Here is a 17033-nt window from a genome sequence, read left to right as displayed (position 1 = left end):
ATTAATAGTAGTGGATTAACTCTTGAATTGAACAGCACACACTAGCATATATACAATACACTATAGGGCCTACTTGATATATCAAAGGGGAAACCAAGTCTAAATATAAGTTTGTCTGATTAGAAAAAGTAAAATATTATGAGTTCAACGGTACAATATTTGATCGAAATCGGGTGAAAAATATTAAAGGAAGTTATGACATTTCGAATATCCGCTAATTTTTCAGGAAACAATTCTTGAACAGTCAATATGAATATGCAAATGGCAAAGTGAGCATGTCATTCCCTCACAACGTGCCATATAGTTTGTGCATAATATCTTGAAATTTGCTGTTTTTCATTCAAACGCAATAATGCCCGAGGCTCAAATCCTGGTATATCCAACTGATCACTATTCTGAAGTTGTAAAACAAGGAATAACATCATGTTTCATACTTCAATGACAAAAACATTGGGTTTTCATCATTTTTATTTGTACACGATTAATGGAAAATTGTGAGGGTATGACATGGTTAGCTCACTCATTTGCATATTCATACCCACTGTACAAGAACTGTTTTGCAGAAATTAGCAAAAGCTTCAAAATGTCATAACTTCCTTTTTTTTCCATCCCATTTCAGTCAAATTTTTATCATTGAATTGGTACGATTTTACTCTTTTTTATCAAACTAATTTTTATTTGGACTAGATTTCCCCTTTAACATCAAATGTTTCAATATTTTTTGTTAAAGTGTATTTCCTTATCACATTACAATTGTATTATTATGTGTGTATGTACTTATGTGTGGTATTTCCAATGCAAACATGGTATCTTTGAAAACAGAGGACAATACAATGTCAAAATTCAATTTCTCAATGTCTTCTTCAATATCTACAAATTTCAAAAATTCTGTTTTCGAAAGACAAAAAAAAAGAAGCATAAATAAAAAAATTGTTCATTGCGAACTGAACCTAAAACTCCAAATGGTGTCTAGTTCTGTTTTGTGTTTGTTTTTTCTACCACCCCCCCCCCCCCCCCCCCCCCCAAATAGTCTTTCCAGATCTGGAGCATTCTCTACATGTAGAAACTCTCATTGTTCAAAGCTTTTGTTTTGAAACTTGCATTCACTGTTCTTTTAAATATTTACTAACGATTGTTTTTTTTTTTCTACAGTATGAATGGACATTAGGCAGTGTGAACAATGTACAGCATTCCTACAAAGCTGTGTTGTTAGTAGTTTACATTCGTATGCATAAATTTACGACTCATGTCACCATAGTGTAAAACAGTGGAGACTGATTGTTATTGTCATGTAGAATAGAAAACACAGATGAATGAAATAACACACATTTTCAGAAGTGTTATGTTCTCATTTTATCTCTGTAATATGGAAAGCCAACAAAATCGAAGGATTGCACATAAAAATTGACAGATGTACAGCAGAGATGTAAAAACAAAACGATTTTTAAAAATGCATCACACAAAGAAAACATTTATGACATTTACTCATGATAGAGTAAAACAAAGATCCCCATCAACGGTATTTTCCACATCATGCTTTTTCAAAAGGAGCCTTATCAATCTGAAGTCTGGTGCATTTCCTGTGAGGTACGAAATAGAAAAGTGATAACATTAAATTGTTACAACATCTAAGTTAATCCCAGTTATCTTAGGTCTCCGTCAATGCAACCTGCTCTATAACATGTCATCACTGAGAAAAAATACTTTTTCATAGCATACCTTTATATCTTTTCCTCATTTCTCCTTCAGTTAATCCATGCGATATGTGAAAAACTCAAAACCAAAAATTTTCATGATATAAAATCAATGCAACATGGTCTTTACCGTTGCATTCTGCTGGTTACAGCAAAAACAAAAACAAAAACAAACAAACACACCTGCCAATTAAGAGCAATTAACAATTAATGCCTCTCCTTCAACAACCAAAACAAATTTCAAACATAGGACTGATGTCAATGATAATAATAAATCTTGAAGTATTGGACTAAACTTTGTGCACTCTCAGTCATGATCGCTTTGAAGATGGCAGCCTTCATTCTGTAAATACAGTTTAGGAGACTCACAGAATATATTTCTTGGGAAGAAATTCACTCAGTTGGTGCAAAACTGATATATATTTTGCCGTTAGTCGCTAACCTTTAACGCCAAGAGTGCAATGCCTCTGTAGCCATCAAAGTGGTATCCATACACTAAAAAAAAAGTCAATTAAAGATATTGTCATAAATCACATTTCTGAAAAAAAGAGCAGACATCATAAAAACAAATAGTATAATAGTACATTGAGGTATCAACATTTGCGCATATGATTAACCCCATCCATATGAAATCCAAATGATGAGTTTAAAATGATGATAAAATTATGTCCCAATACCTTAAAAAAAAACAAAAAAGGTCAAAGGCTTCTTCCTATGTGATGGCTGGCAAAATAGTATACCACTGATTAATATGCATGAAAAGGGAGTGAAAAAGAAATATTACAATTGGCATTTTTTCTTAGGTAACATGATATTTGCATCTGCAACAACTGCTCTGGTCTTATTTTCTCAAAGCACTTATGGTTTATAGGGTTGTGATAGGGCTTTTAATTTAGTTTGATGTACATGTATGTGTATCAGCAAGGAGTAGGGTTACGTTGTGGGTAGAATTTATGTTTGGCTTATTGTGCAGATACTTCATGGGAACAATATTGTTGCAAGAAAAAAAATATCATGGAACCATATTCATATTATCACTGTCATTATTTGGTGAGTGATTTAGGTTTTAAGCAGGGATATCCCTGTTCAAAATACAATGGTCAAGATCAACACATTGAGCTGAATCAAAACAGAAGGAATAAATGTGACCATGCATCACAAAACCAACAAAAAGTTGCACCCCTTGATTCTATGTCAGGACTCAAAAGGTGAAACGGGTCAACCAAGTCAATCTTGAGTTTTTCATGTTTTCTGATAGAGTTATTCTTCTTCTACATCATTCCTAAGTTTGGGATCATAAAATGGATCAGAGAGTGTGTTTTCAGCAGTTTTTCTACAATCCCTTTTTTTGTAGAGCAGTGTGATCAGGTATGTTGTAGAGGTCCCTTTTCATTTCAAGAAAATCTTTTGCAGACTCTTCACTTTCAAGTCTAATAAACTGCAAAGCAAAATGTTACTGCTTTGAAAGTTGGCATTAATCATGGACAGAATGTGCTAATAGAGCATGCTCAATTTCAACTTATTCTGATAACCCCTTCATTGTTGTTGCTCCGGTGGTTTACATCCTCTTTTTTTGTCAAATCCATTGCACAGCTTGCACTGCTTGGTCAAGATTAAGTGCTTGAATAGACTCTGTACTTCAGAGCCTCTTTTCTCAGTTCACACTTTTCCAGAGTGTGTGCTTTCCATTGTCCATTTGAACTGAGTTATATGTCACTTTAAAGCTTTAAGAATCTGCCCTTAACTAAAGATCCACGTCTGGCGACTTTCTGTTGGTTTGTGATGCAACGTCACAAATTGCACGAGTCTTTACGAAGCATGCAACATTAGCAGATTTGACAAGTAGTCACCAACTTGCAATTACCCTTTATCCACATGCAATATGTCTGGCAAGTTCAGACAGAGATGAACGGTCACTTAAATATACATTTAATACATTCAGTACAACTGTAAGTAATCAATATAATTATGTTATCATGATTTGTGATTGATACAAAAGGCACCTATTAATACTGTACATTAGTAGATTGAATTTGAAAGAGATGTACGTATACGTTGATTGGCCAAAAGAGCCAATGATCATAATATTTCACATTTTTAGCATTGCAGTTCAATTTTCAAGATTCTGAATCACATGGTAGTAACGATATCATTCTCTGTAGAATATTGTCTATATATGAACATGACAGCAAAATTACATGAAGACCAATCACAGTGATTTCCAACATGACAACTATCCTTTTGCCAAGGGCGCTCCAATTGCCGTACTGGTGCGCAAGAGAGTATATAAGCACATCAGGGTCAGTAAAACTTGTGCAGTTAGGGTTGCACAGCTTAGGATTTCTCTGAATCATATGAATAATAATCACAATCACAAATCTTAAAACGTCAAAACATCAACAAGCTCAGCTCAGGCTGTCAAGCTCTTCACTCACAAAAACACAGTGCTAACAACAGCCGATAACAGGGTCTTTGATAAAAACTACCCCCATGATGATATTTGTGAAACCACAAGATAAATCAATGTCTTGCCCCACATGATTTTTCAGTTCCCAAGCACAGTGAATATCATTCTTTCTTTATTTTCATTGGAATCTCTTCCTCATCACCAGAATTGGAACAGTTTCACATAATTCAAATAGCACACTGAATACATGTACGACATTAACTCTTGCACAAGACACAGTCACAGACGAAATGGCAAGGCATTGCGCCATGTCGACCTACAATGAGTTGACTGTATTATTGATACATTGTATCTGTATCACTGGTAACAAACTTTGTTTTACATATCAACATGTAGGTCCTACACAAGTCACGTATAGCAAAGGTTACAATGAATGGCTAAGAAAAAAGAGCTGTATGAAAATGTGTTCAAGAAAAAGGGTCGCTGGAAAACACAGTAGATCTGAACGTTTCTCCTTTAACAATTAAATACCAATAGCAAAAAAAGTATACGGGTTATTTTTCTTCAGAAATTGCAGTTATGAATATCACAGAGAATTGTGTTGACTTGTCACATGGTAGTGTGATCCACAGTTACATTACAATGACAAAAGTAAAAAGCACGCAGAAATAAAATAAGAAAATTCTATACATTTATCTTCAACATTCACACAGTGGTTCCCATGCACAGCTGCTACACATGGGGGCTGTAATAAACCTCAGAATAATAAAGTTTGGAAAGTTTTTACATTTTCTATCTTCAAACCCAGCTGAAGATGCTGTGCACCTCTCTGCACAGTTTATGTACAAGTACAGTAGCTATTTACATCGTTGTGCAGTTATCCACATACAAAATACTTTGCATTGAAAATTGGTTAATGTGGTTCAGAGTAAATGGATATCAACCACATCTGACATAAAAAGATATACTGAGAGATGTCCATGATATATTTATAAATGACCCGAAATCCAACAAGGCAAGATATGGGTCTCCTCTTTGCTCCAAGAAGAAAACCATCACTGTACATTTGTCTTTCAATGCCAAAATAAAACATTAGTGCTGTCTGCAGAAAGACCTCTTAGCTGTTCTCAGAATAAAGATGAACAACTTCTCATGCTCAATTTGAAGGGTTTGTTTGCAAAAACCGATAAGTCCATTTTTTGAAGATTTTGAAGTACGATCTCTGTCATAAAGTACAAAATAATACCTTTTAAATGATATATTGGGCACTACATATAAAGGTATATTTTTGAAGTTATGGTCAAAAGAAGCAAAAACATTTTTATTATTCTCGTTATTTTTCTTGATCTTTAATCGCAAATATCTCCATTTGGCAAATATGGACTTATCGGTTTTTACAAACAAACTCTTCATTTCCTTTGATGTGTATGTACATACTGCAAAGCAAGTCTAGAATGGCAGTGATCCGGCTCATCAATACAGTCAAGCTTGCTTTTCCAACCCAGCGAAGCATTTATTAGCATCTCATATGTTAATCTGTTACATCCTGCCATCTATAGTCTTTCCATATCATAACACGAACACTGTAATTCTCCTTCCATTCCACCATTGTATATGATCCTTGCCTCTGAAATATGACTTGTTCTTCTCTTCAGTGTCACGTTTACCCTTCTCACTCTTTTCCTGTACCGTATCACATAGCATCACAGTCAAACTGACAACTATTTACAAGGTACATCTGGTACATATGTGCAGTAAAAAAAAATAATATCATTTGTGCAACCCTTTTTTTTTCTGATTAACTGTGTTTGACATTGCCAATGTGCTTGTCCACAAAGTCTAATGGTATTTTGATTTTTTGATGGGGTACAGCATTTCTGGCAGTATGGGTTGTTCTTGCATTCTGCTCTAATTTGCCCAATCATAAAGCATATCTTCACCAATAAATTATTAATATACCATGCAAATTTATCTGCTTTGCGTTAAAATGCAGCTGATGTCATTTTTACTCCTCTTTCCATGCATTCTTTACATCAAACTTACACAAGAACAGCAAGTTATGTACACACATGGGTGTCTTGTCCACAAGAAACCAAATCAGCATATTTTCATCTCATCTTCAATCATAATGAGTAATTCAGTGTAACATTTTAGCTTTCGGGAAAGGAATTCAGACATTGAAAACTAAATACTAACTGGGACATCTGACCTGATAAAAATGGGGAGACATTTGCATGCAGAAAATGCACACACAATCCTTCATGTCTGGATAATGCAGCTTTAAAGCGAGGTAGTTTAGTGCTGTATTTAGTGATGGGGACAGTATCATGAGGCTATGAGACAATTTCAGGGAATGGGGGGGGGGGGGGGTGGGGGGCTTACTCGTTTTCTTTAACGTAACTAGTAGGCAGAATTAATACCTAAATAAACTTGACTTATACAGTAAGTGTTAAAAACAGGAAGTAGCTTTAAGTACATAAGGCAAGTTCAACGTGAAACATAATCATCAAAGATTGTGGACTAAATCATTGATTTAGTTCAACACCAGAACATAACTGCCATTCAAAATCAGTGAAAAAGTTTGCCACGTGATAAGAACAAATTCTGCATAAGACAAATGCAATTTCCGTTTGTCTTTGCACACTAAAAGTATGAGAAAATATAACTTTGCCAGCAAAGTTTTCAACCTGAAAAAAAAAATACTGGAAAATGACACATTTCAATTTGAATATCAAAAATGAACCACAGCAGAATTTATATTTGTGCAAAATCAGGAAAACTTTCAGTCCTAAAACCATTTGGGTGTCTGAATCTCAACTAATAAGGCATGAAGTCTCATCTGAACACACGAAGAGTTTGTTCGCAAAAACCGATAAGTCCATTTTTGAAGATTTTGAAGTACGGTCTCTGTCATAAAGTACAAAATAATACCTTTTAAATGGTATATTGGTCACTACATATAAAGGTACATTTTTGAAGTTATGGTCAAAAGAAGCAAAATCTTCCTATTATTCTCTTTATTTTTCTTGACCTTTCATCGTAAATATCTCCATTTGGCAAATATGGACTTATCGGTTTTTGCAAACAAACACTTCACATTGTCTACAAAGAACCTGATATGTTGTAGGTTGTACACAAAGTCTACTGGGTTAACATAACCTAACTAAAGATGAAATGGGTTTATACATTGTAGATAAGAGCTGTGGTCACCTGATGCTTGTCAGTATACATTGTATGCTCTATTACTTTATCCATAACATGGCACAAATTATACTCTTTCTAGAGAGATGCACATCGTTGTTGAGAACTTAAGCAGGAATGTGGGGAAGAGATTGCTATTCGACTTGTAAACACAGGTTACCCAATGTACATGTATTATTAGTTGGCTGACTTTGCATAGATTTTCACAGGAATGCAGGTTTATACACACGTATGAGGGGACTTACTTAAAACTCTGGGTCATATTCTTTGAGAGATTCTGCACTTAATCACCTGGGCCCCATTTCATAAAAGATGTTAAGATGACAACTCTTGCTGGAATGACCACTTTCCACAGCAAACAACCAATCAGGAAGCTGTATTCTTGTCGTTACCATGACAATAGTCATTCCAGCAAAGAGTTGTCATCAAATAAACTCTTTATGAAATGGGGCCCTGGAGTCTAGTGTTACAGCTCATACTTGTATTCACAGTGTATCAAATGCATCTTCCCTACCAAAGACACACACACAAAGATCGATGATATGTTATAACTGGGTGCATTCAAAATGATCTGCAGGGGTAACATAACTGCACTCTTTCTCTTCAATAATGGAGCCAAATTTCCTTTCAATATATCATTAACCTAAGAAACAGATGTATGTTAGTGTCTTCTCTTACTCTTGTTATCTGCAAGAAGTATTAGAACATGAATCCAACCACAATAAAACTCATGACGCTCATACTGTAGCTGTCAATATTTTTTCAATCTTTTCTGATGATATGAAATTAATCCTCTCCAGTGCTTGACTGTGGGACTGTTTAGTGGTAGCAGTGTGCCAGATGAATAGTGAGAAACTTTTGATAGGTATGTTCAGCTGGTGACAAACATTTTTTTTCCTGAGACATGATTTGCTCTGGTCTCAGGTTTTACAAGGACTTAGGGTTAGGTTTGTAATAGGGTTTTAGGTTTAGTTTGATGTCAGGATTACGATTAGGTTTAGGGTTTTGTTTGTGGGAATAACTTATGTTTGGCTTAGCATGCAGATATTCCATGCGAGCAACTGTCGCAGGAGCAAATGTCATCGAACCTATTCATCTACAATCTGAGATATTATAGGCAGTTGTACTTTTGATGCTTGTCAGTGGAACATTATTCTCTTTTGATTTGAGCTTATTTTGACAGTTATGTTTGTGCTTTTAGCCCACTTGGTTGCAAGATTGTGGTCTCGGTTCAAAGAGTCCCATATCTTTTGCATTGTTTGCGTGCAATGGCACATTTCAGAAACAAATGCAACCATTCCCGTAGCAGCTTAAAGACCACTCAGAGAAAACCTGCGGAATGAACTGTAAGATGCTGGTTTATCTGTCAATAAGCAAGAGTGCCATGCATCAACACACAGCACCTCAAACTATAATGCCTGGTCTGTAGCTCATTAAGACACTGTCCATTTGCAAACAAAATAAAGTCCAACCAGTCAATCTGTCACCCATTCTCAAAACTTTAATAGAAAAGTCTCAAATACCACCAATGCCAAAATCCAACTTACAGTGTCTTCCCCTAAACTGACTTAACAGAGTCGAGTCAGTTCTCTCAAAATCTCACACTTCTTGGCTCTTAGCAGGATATGTGACTATACCTCTCATCCAACATCTCAGTGTTGCCTAGCAACACCAGTAAAACTGATGCTGTCCATTCTCTGCATCATTTCTTGGTCCCACGACTCATCTTGGTTGGCTGTGATGTCATAATAAATGCCGCGTCTGCACCACCCTGTTTTGTGAGTCTGTTGCCCAGCTGATGGCAAAAAAGCACCTTGTGGCCTGTGCAACATCACACGGGAGCAATTAACTGAGATGTCAGGGTTGTTGCATCCAACTCCTGACACTTATAAAAGCACAAGGATGATAAGCTAAGCCACTTCATGGTTTCATCTGCTATCGTCAACAGCAGAAAAGGGCTTTACAGCTTGGTATCCACGTTGGGCCCCTGTGGGTCTGGCTTGGGCTCGGTGTTCCTCGGCTTAACCCTCCGACTGCTAAACTTTCGCCTCGGTGGCATAGGTGAAGGTGTCTTGGGTCCCCCAGCTGGCCGGATTATGAATCTAGGGGGAAAAAACAAACAAACAAAAGATGAAATTCACAAATACAAACCCTCATCATTTCAATTGAATCTCAAATTGATATATTTAGAACATGAAACAAAATGTACACTTCTGCAACAAATGACTGTATCTTTTCTGAGAGTTACATCTTCACTGCTACTCTTTCTTTTATTATGTGCCATCTATTCATTTCTCATCCACTTAAAAAAAAAGTACGTGCAATCTCCTATGTCCTCAAATCTCTCCAGAATAAGTGTAACAAATGCACTGTTTTCAAGCAAGTTTGTGTGTTTTGTGGATGTTTTATTCATGGTGATAAATCTGTGTAAAAAAAATAAATGTCACAGAACTATTAGATATATTCAAAAGGGAATTTTGATTGAGTTTACCCATCTAGTCAAAATAATAATCAAAACGCTGCTGTGTGATTTTATACTAGCCAAATCACATGGCAATGTGTTATTCTACAAATCACTGCAGCAAAACTGTTACCTTCATACATGTATTAAAGTTTTAAATGGTACTTGAATGTTAATAGAACTTTTTCAGTCATGGATTACGCCTGCAGTATGTCTATGGAATTCCCCCCCCCCCCCCACACACACACACAAAACAAAAAAACATTAAAATGCACATAAGCATGCACATGCATACAAATGCAATTATCATCAAACAGGTTCAGACTGTGATATTGAAACTGGATACACTAATAGGAGACCAGAATATTATTCTTTTTATTTATTTTTTTTTTGTTTCATTAGCTTGTGTTCAACCCTTTTTTCATGTACGCTCTATATGGACTTATATAATCTAGTGTTTTATGTTTCCTCTTTGTTATCGTGTTTGTAACTTAATGTGTTTTTTACTCAATTTGTGTTATGTACGTGATGCAGGGCCCCTTGGCAGAGCAGTTCTGAGTGAGCTGAAAGGGCTACCCTGCTAAAAGAAAACTGAATACATAAATAAATAAATGAATGAATAAATGAGTAAATAAATAGATAGATAAATGAATGAATAAATGAATAAATTAATAAATAAATAAGTAAATAAATAAATAAACAAATAAATAAATACATAGATAAATACATAAATAAATACATAAATAAATAAACAATAAATAAATAAATAAATAAATAAACATGACTCTGGCAGGGACCAACACTTACATGACATCATCAACCTCCAGTTTTGTCTCAAAGCTTGGGTTGATCAAGACATAGGAGATCTTGTTCCTCTTCTCACTCACTTCACTGTCTGTAAATTCAAAAATGAATCAGAGAAAATAAAAAGAAGAAATATACACTGTGAGGCACACAGATTGACATAACAATTCCTTCACAGTCCACAATACCTTAATAAAATATTTATCACTTTTTTTTTACCAGAATTAAAACAAAAATCAAAAGGCTACAAGCAACATCCCTAGTTTTCTGATGTATAATAAAGCTATGGCTCAATACACTATGTTTCAAGGACTGTAGATAAAAGGAAAAGCTACTATACTGTATGTGAGTACTCCCTCTTGTTTTCAAAACACATCTACATTTGGTGGAGGAGCAAATTCATTATTATGAAAAAAATTCTTATCATTAACATATTGTCACTGGAGAGAAAACATATTCATCTACCTCCATGACTTGACTGGGATAGAAATATGATACATATGTTTGATAGAGTAAAATGATGCTATATTGTTCTTTGCATTACACAAGATTTCTACATGCAAGGAAGTAAAATTCAACCACCTCTCTCTACAGTACCTCTTGCCCCTATAAAAAGCTAAATACAGAAAAAAAAATTACATGCCAACATTTCTGAAAATTTTCAAATCTCAGTGCCAACACTCACCAATGTTGGCAGCAGAACCTGCAGTTTTGGGTGATATGTACATAAATACTGCATTAAGTTTCCCCATTTTCATGTTCACAGCTTCATTTCAGTAGAAATTAAATGATATTTCATTTCCACTGAACAGAAGCTGTAAACATGAAAATTGGAATGTATTTTACATTAGAATTTATATTCTTATCATCATTTTTCCTACCATATTCCTCAGGAGGAATTTCCAGCTTCTTCATCTTCTGCCTGACAAGGTGGGCGATCTCTTTCCTCTCCTCTGATTGGCCGGAAGAAGAGCTGTCATCGTCCTCTATCGTCACTGACAACTAAACAGACAGACAATCACAGACATATAGACAGACAGACAGACAAACAGAGACAGGATAAAAAGGCAATTAGGATACTTGGGCTTCATGTCTATGCCTCTGACCTCACTCCACCCTACAACAACTGGTTAATATTACAACACGACAGGTACTGTAAAAGTGGAAATTTTCGCGGTTTTGAAATTTTCGCGCATTTCGGCAACCAGAAACTAGAGCGAAAATAAAAGCACACGAACATTTTTGCTTGCCATACGGTCCTGTGCGTGATGTCTTGATTCCACGGATTTAAAAACACGCGAAACTCTTCTTACCCGGCCAAGCGCGAAAAATTAGTCACGCAAAAAAATCCACTTTTACAGTAGTCAAAACTTGTTCTTAATGATATGTTTTTAAATGTTTGCTTTGTACATTAATGAGTTTATCTTCCTTGCTTAACTTGCAATAAATCTTAACATACTAGAATCAGGTTTTCATTATAACACAAAGATAATGACATGAAAATTTTTATTCATCTACAATGTATATCTATTTCATTCGTCTACACATTTCACTGAGTGTAAAGAAAAGTGAAAAGGGCCTCATTATCATGAGCCTCACCCACTAATCCAATAGACCAGCTTACAGAAATATGTTTGATCATGCAGTTGAAGATGTTTCACATGACTGCAACAGCATTATGTGTTTATTCATGATAGATAGGGTACAATGTTTGGAGAATACACTAAACTGAGTACAATTAACAATACAACTTCAATACATAAGGTCTTAAACTTTGTGATCATACCTCTGACTTGTTGTCCGAGTGTGTGTGGGTCTTGTAGAGACCAATAGGGATTTCATGGGTGGTAGAACAGAGCTTCTGGTAGAGTCTGCCATAGGTCCTAATCCACATGTCCTCTTGGGTTATCCTCAGCTGTAGGATGGACAGACAGAATGATTGAAAGAGGAGTGAATGGAGAGATGACAGGTAGAAGGATTTGCATTCATTGTAACTATTTTTGACTGCACCAAATAGATATACCTCATGTAGGCATTCTGGTAGATCTCATTAAAGCAGCAACTCATAGGTCTACCTCATACAAACAGCTCAACAGACACAACTCACACAAAGAGCCTAAAAGGCCTTCCTCACACGAATGACTAGGGTTAAACCATGCCTTGCATGAATTATGACATATCTTCACAAAACAAGTGCCCACTATCTCACTCAACTAGCTATTAAAGTGAACCTATTTGATACACCTCTCAAAACAATCAAGAGGTAATCACCTAACTAAACATAAGTAGTGAATTACATTGTAGACCTACTTCATAAGACTATACCAATAAGACTTACCCTATACAACTAGCCCAACAATCCCAATCACTAAATCAAAACTGGAGTCTAATTCACATAGCTTGCTTCACAGCCCTATACAGAAATAAGTAGCCCATCAGCAGACCCTTTCCACGATAAAACACAGAGAAACACATCTACAAGTACCTTGAAGGACTTGATTCACAAAACAACCCTAAAAGGTATACTTCTCAAAAGTTATGTGATAGACCATACAGCCATATAACAATTCGGGCCAGCATAATGGACTTGCTCAAAAAGCCCCAATGGACTTACTTTCCCACACAGCTAGTCTAAATTCAACTACATACCTCACAGAGATATCCTGACCCCGGTGCCTGGTCCAGGCCCAGCAGCTGCCTGGTGAAGCTAATCATGTAGTCCTTGACGTAGGACTGGTAGAGTAGCGTGTCCAACATACTGGCACTGAAGACGTTGCCTGCTGAGAACGGAAGCCGGAACATGTAGGAGATGTTGGAGCCTTTCTCCTTTTCTTTCTGTGGAATGACACAAGAACCAAGAGGGGGGTTAAAAAAACTAGGCGCATATCAAAGAAAATGTCAGCTTGATCACTGCTACAAAATCAATTTGGTACCTGCATTTCAAAGAAATATTTCTCAACCAAATTTTGCTGTAATTTAACATGCTATGAAAATATCTGACTTGTTTCTTGTGTTAAGCGATTTGATATGGTTAAGTACACCTCAGTGCAATTTAAACACTCAACTTCAAATCTATTTTGAATAGCTACTCATACTGTGAAGTGACAGACATTTGTTAAAAAGGAACAGAATGAAGTAGCATCATTGCAGCAATGTATGTCTATCTTATTTAAACATTACCAAAATGTCATGCATATACATGTATGGTATTCATGACTTAGTTATTAGAACATAATTTCTGAACAATTATATTGATTAATTGCTCTATGCTGCAGCTCTTCAGAAAGAAAATCCCCCAGAACATCAGGTTTGATGGTGTGAATGATTTGCATGATTGACTGAACAGTTAAATTGGTGATCAAATTCAGTAATATAAAACAAATACCCAGTCAGTTGATCAATGAATTAATGAATGAGTTCATTTAAAATACAAATGTAAATAAAGACACAAAAAAAGGAACAAAGACTGGTAATCATACACTTTTTTTTACAGTAAATTATCATGTATGTGTCAAGAATTGCTTTAGAATTTATTAAAGAAAAACAATTAAAGTCATTAATTAATGAATACCACAGAAAGAAGTACCAAAACACACATTCTAGTAATGGAAAATATTCTTTTTCTTTTTTGAGAGCATACCTTCTGTTTTTCAGCCATTTTGAGTGCATAGAAATCCTTGGCTCTGAACTGCATGAACCTCATGTTGGACGGATGAGTGAGCTCGGTGATGATACTAATGTGTGGGAACAACCTACAAGGAGCAGAGGAAACAAGAAAAAAAAAGATTTATATATCTATCTATTTAAGCTGTATATTACGAGGTAATGAAAGAAATACATTTGCATAGTAAAAGACAATAAAGAACAGTGATTATTCACAAGCTTGTGATTTATATTACATAAAGACATGATGAAACAATAATTACCTTGGATTCAGCTACCATACACTAACATAAACACTACCATATACTGTGAATAGACGTCATCACACCATCGTCTTCAAATCAGTTTCCCATAATTTCACAGTAATATCCAAATGTTGAACATATATGCCTTCTCTTTTCGCCATGTTCTGAAATCTCAAATCAGTATTATGAAGACATTTTGGGACTACACTGGTAAAGACAGGGGAGCTCACTTGAACAAATACTGTGCTGCAACTATTTGGTTTGCATCAGCCATGTAGTCTTCCTCCGCTAGCTTGGAGGACTCCTTGTCCACCACTACTACTGTGTCTGATTGGAGGATACCGGCTCGAAGGATGTCATCCAACCTGGTGGTGCAAGGACATACAGTGAAGAAAAGGAGTATATTAAATACATTGAGTGCATATATTCATATATCCACATGTTTACATGGAAATATTCATATTATATTCATATATCTATATACTTATATATTTATATCTTTACATATTTATATATTTGTGTGTTTATGTATATATTTGTAGATTTTTATGTATTTACATATTTATATATTTACATATTTACACATTTATATACTTTAATATTTTTATATTTATTAATACACATATTTATTTTTTTATTCATTATTATTCAATAAATTGTTGAAAGTTGGCAAAAGGATTTAAAAATATAAAGAGACGTTGAGAAATTCTTACACATCTATGTTTCCAATCATGTAGTACACCATGGGGAAAGCTGCAATGCACTCAAGGAAACAGGTGTCTGGTCTGCTCAAAGAGAAATACAGTGGAAAAAGTGAAGAATATTAAACTTGCAAGCTCATTTTCAAAAAGCTGTGAAACTCAAGTGGTTTCACAAGTCATGACATCATCTCTTAGCATTGCTTAAATTGATTTCCATTGAAATCATTCTTAATTTCCATCATTACTGATAGAAGAGAAAAGTGAATGTGACCCAAGAGACCAATCCATTGTGGTACCACATTAGAATCAATGTTTATCATGCATTTACTATACACCTGCGCACAGGGGATGCCCCAGTGATGGTGCATGCATGTGCTGCCAGATTGGTTCAGTCTATTAACTCTTTATGTGCCACGTTCGCACATCCGACTCAGTCGACGGCGTGCCAACTTCGCATATTCTGCTCAACAAACAAAGCCGCTTAAACCGATCAATAAATCGCTAATCCCGCGGTACAATCAAAGCGTTTCTCGCGCTTTTGTTTCTCTCACATACGGCTTGCATTCTATGTGGTGATTGACTATCAAGCGGTGTTTCCAACATGATTTGCGTGTGCATTCTGAGTGTCTGTTACGGTTTTATGTGCAAAAGTCATGCCTTTACAGTAATGTAGCAACTGGTCATTCAAAAGAAAAATTGAAAATAGATTTGTCATACAATTTATATCGAAGCAAAGTTTGGCATTCCTCTTTAACTTTGCTCACTATTGTGTCCACCTTAACAGAAATTTGTAGAAGTTATGCAAATCGGAAAAACCGAATTCTTTCTCATAGCATGACTACCTTCGTGTCTAAGAATAACGTGGCACACAGGGGGTTTCCACCATGGCACATAAAGAGTTAAACAATTCATCTTAGTCATATAAGTAGAACAATTTTAAACTCTCTTTGGATGTTCCTGTAGAATCAGGAGATAATTGCGATCAAGATATACATTTCATTCTCAACATGTCTTCATCCCCCTCCTCCACCCACGTATACACACACTTGCATGATATTCTGGAAAATGGAGTTAGCACTTCCAAGCTTTTGAATATATGATAAAGAGCAGGGAGGATCAGCATGTACCTCTTCTCTACAAGGATGACTATAGGCTTCAGAGTGTGCTTTGGCCTCCAGTGGGCCCGGAGAGGTACGATAAAGTCCACCATGCTCATGGCTGCATACTCCACAGCAAGGATGATGCAGTTATTGGGCCAGTTGTACTCCGCCGCATGTCGCCAGCTGGAGTGTTCACAAGGCTACAAAAGGGGGAGTCCAGAAATAAAAATGAACAGGTTGAGCAGAACACTGGAAAATGGCACATAGTGTGACACAGGACGTTGTTGCCATTCTGATTCACAAATATATAGGCATCTGTAATGAGATTATCTGCAGAAAAATATTGTGAAATAATAATTTCATGCATGGAAAAAAGAGAAGAAACAAATTCAAAGACACACATTAGAAGAACAGGGCTAAACCAGGGCTCGACACTAACGGTGGCCCGGTGGCCCGAGGCCAAAAATGAAAGTCGGGCCACCAAATTTCAAAAAAGGGTAATTTTGGTGGCCCAAGGCGGGCCACCAAATTTTTTTTGAAAAGTATGTCAATAAATTCGTATTTTTTTTTGGCGCCGGATATTAGCAGTTAAATTTGTTAAGAGGATGGATGAAAAGGACTAAATGAGTGCCTAAGAGAGAGTGTTGCGAGTTTGTTGAGGTTTATTTATGAGTTTATGTCCAACTTCCATTTCTTACTATGATAAAACTTAAATATTTGACTCATTGAAAAAAACAGGACATTAAATGTTTTTTAT

The 17033-nt window shown here is 35.8% G+C and overlaps 1 protein-coding gene across 1 annotated transcript in view; it reads right to left on the bottom strand.

Annotated features, from left to right (window-relative positions):
- Positions 1-9262: 9262 nt before the first annotated feature.
- The window catches only part of LOC139712133 (potassium channel subfamily T member 2-like), a 276426-nt gene continuing 268655 nt past the window's right edge, over positions 9263-17033 (bottom strand). Inside the window, exons 21-29 of the mRNA XM_071623967.1 lie at positions 16304-16476; positions 15189-15260; positions 14706-14840; positions 14208-14319; positions 13217-13402; positions 12354-12482; positions 11449-11569; positions 10571-10658; positions 9263-9404 (exon numbers count right to left, since the gene is read on the bottom strand). Coding sequence (XP_071480068.1) covers positions 9263-9404; positions 10571-10658; positions 11449-11569; positions 12354-12482; positions 13217-13402; positions 14208-14319; positions 14706-14840; positions 15189-15260; positions 16304-16476 — 1158 coding nt within the window. The remainder of the gene's footprint in view (positions 9405-10570; positions 10659-11448; positions 11570-12353; positions 12483-13216; positions 13403-14207; positions 14320-14705; positions 14841-15188; positions 15261-16303; positions 16477-17033) is intronic.

The sequence above is a fragment of the Diadema antillarum genome, unplaced genomic scaffold (genome assembly GCF_040938485.1).
Source record: "Diadema antillarum isolate AM-2024a unplaced genomic scaffold, OU_Dant_1.0 seq00001761_RagTag, whole genome shotgun sequence".
NCBI classification, from domain to species: Eukaryota; Metazoa; Echinodermata; class Echinoidea; order Diadematoida; family Diadematidae; genus Diadema; species Diadema antillarum.
This window is presented reverse-complemented; position numbering and strand designations above follow the sequence as displayed.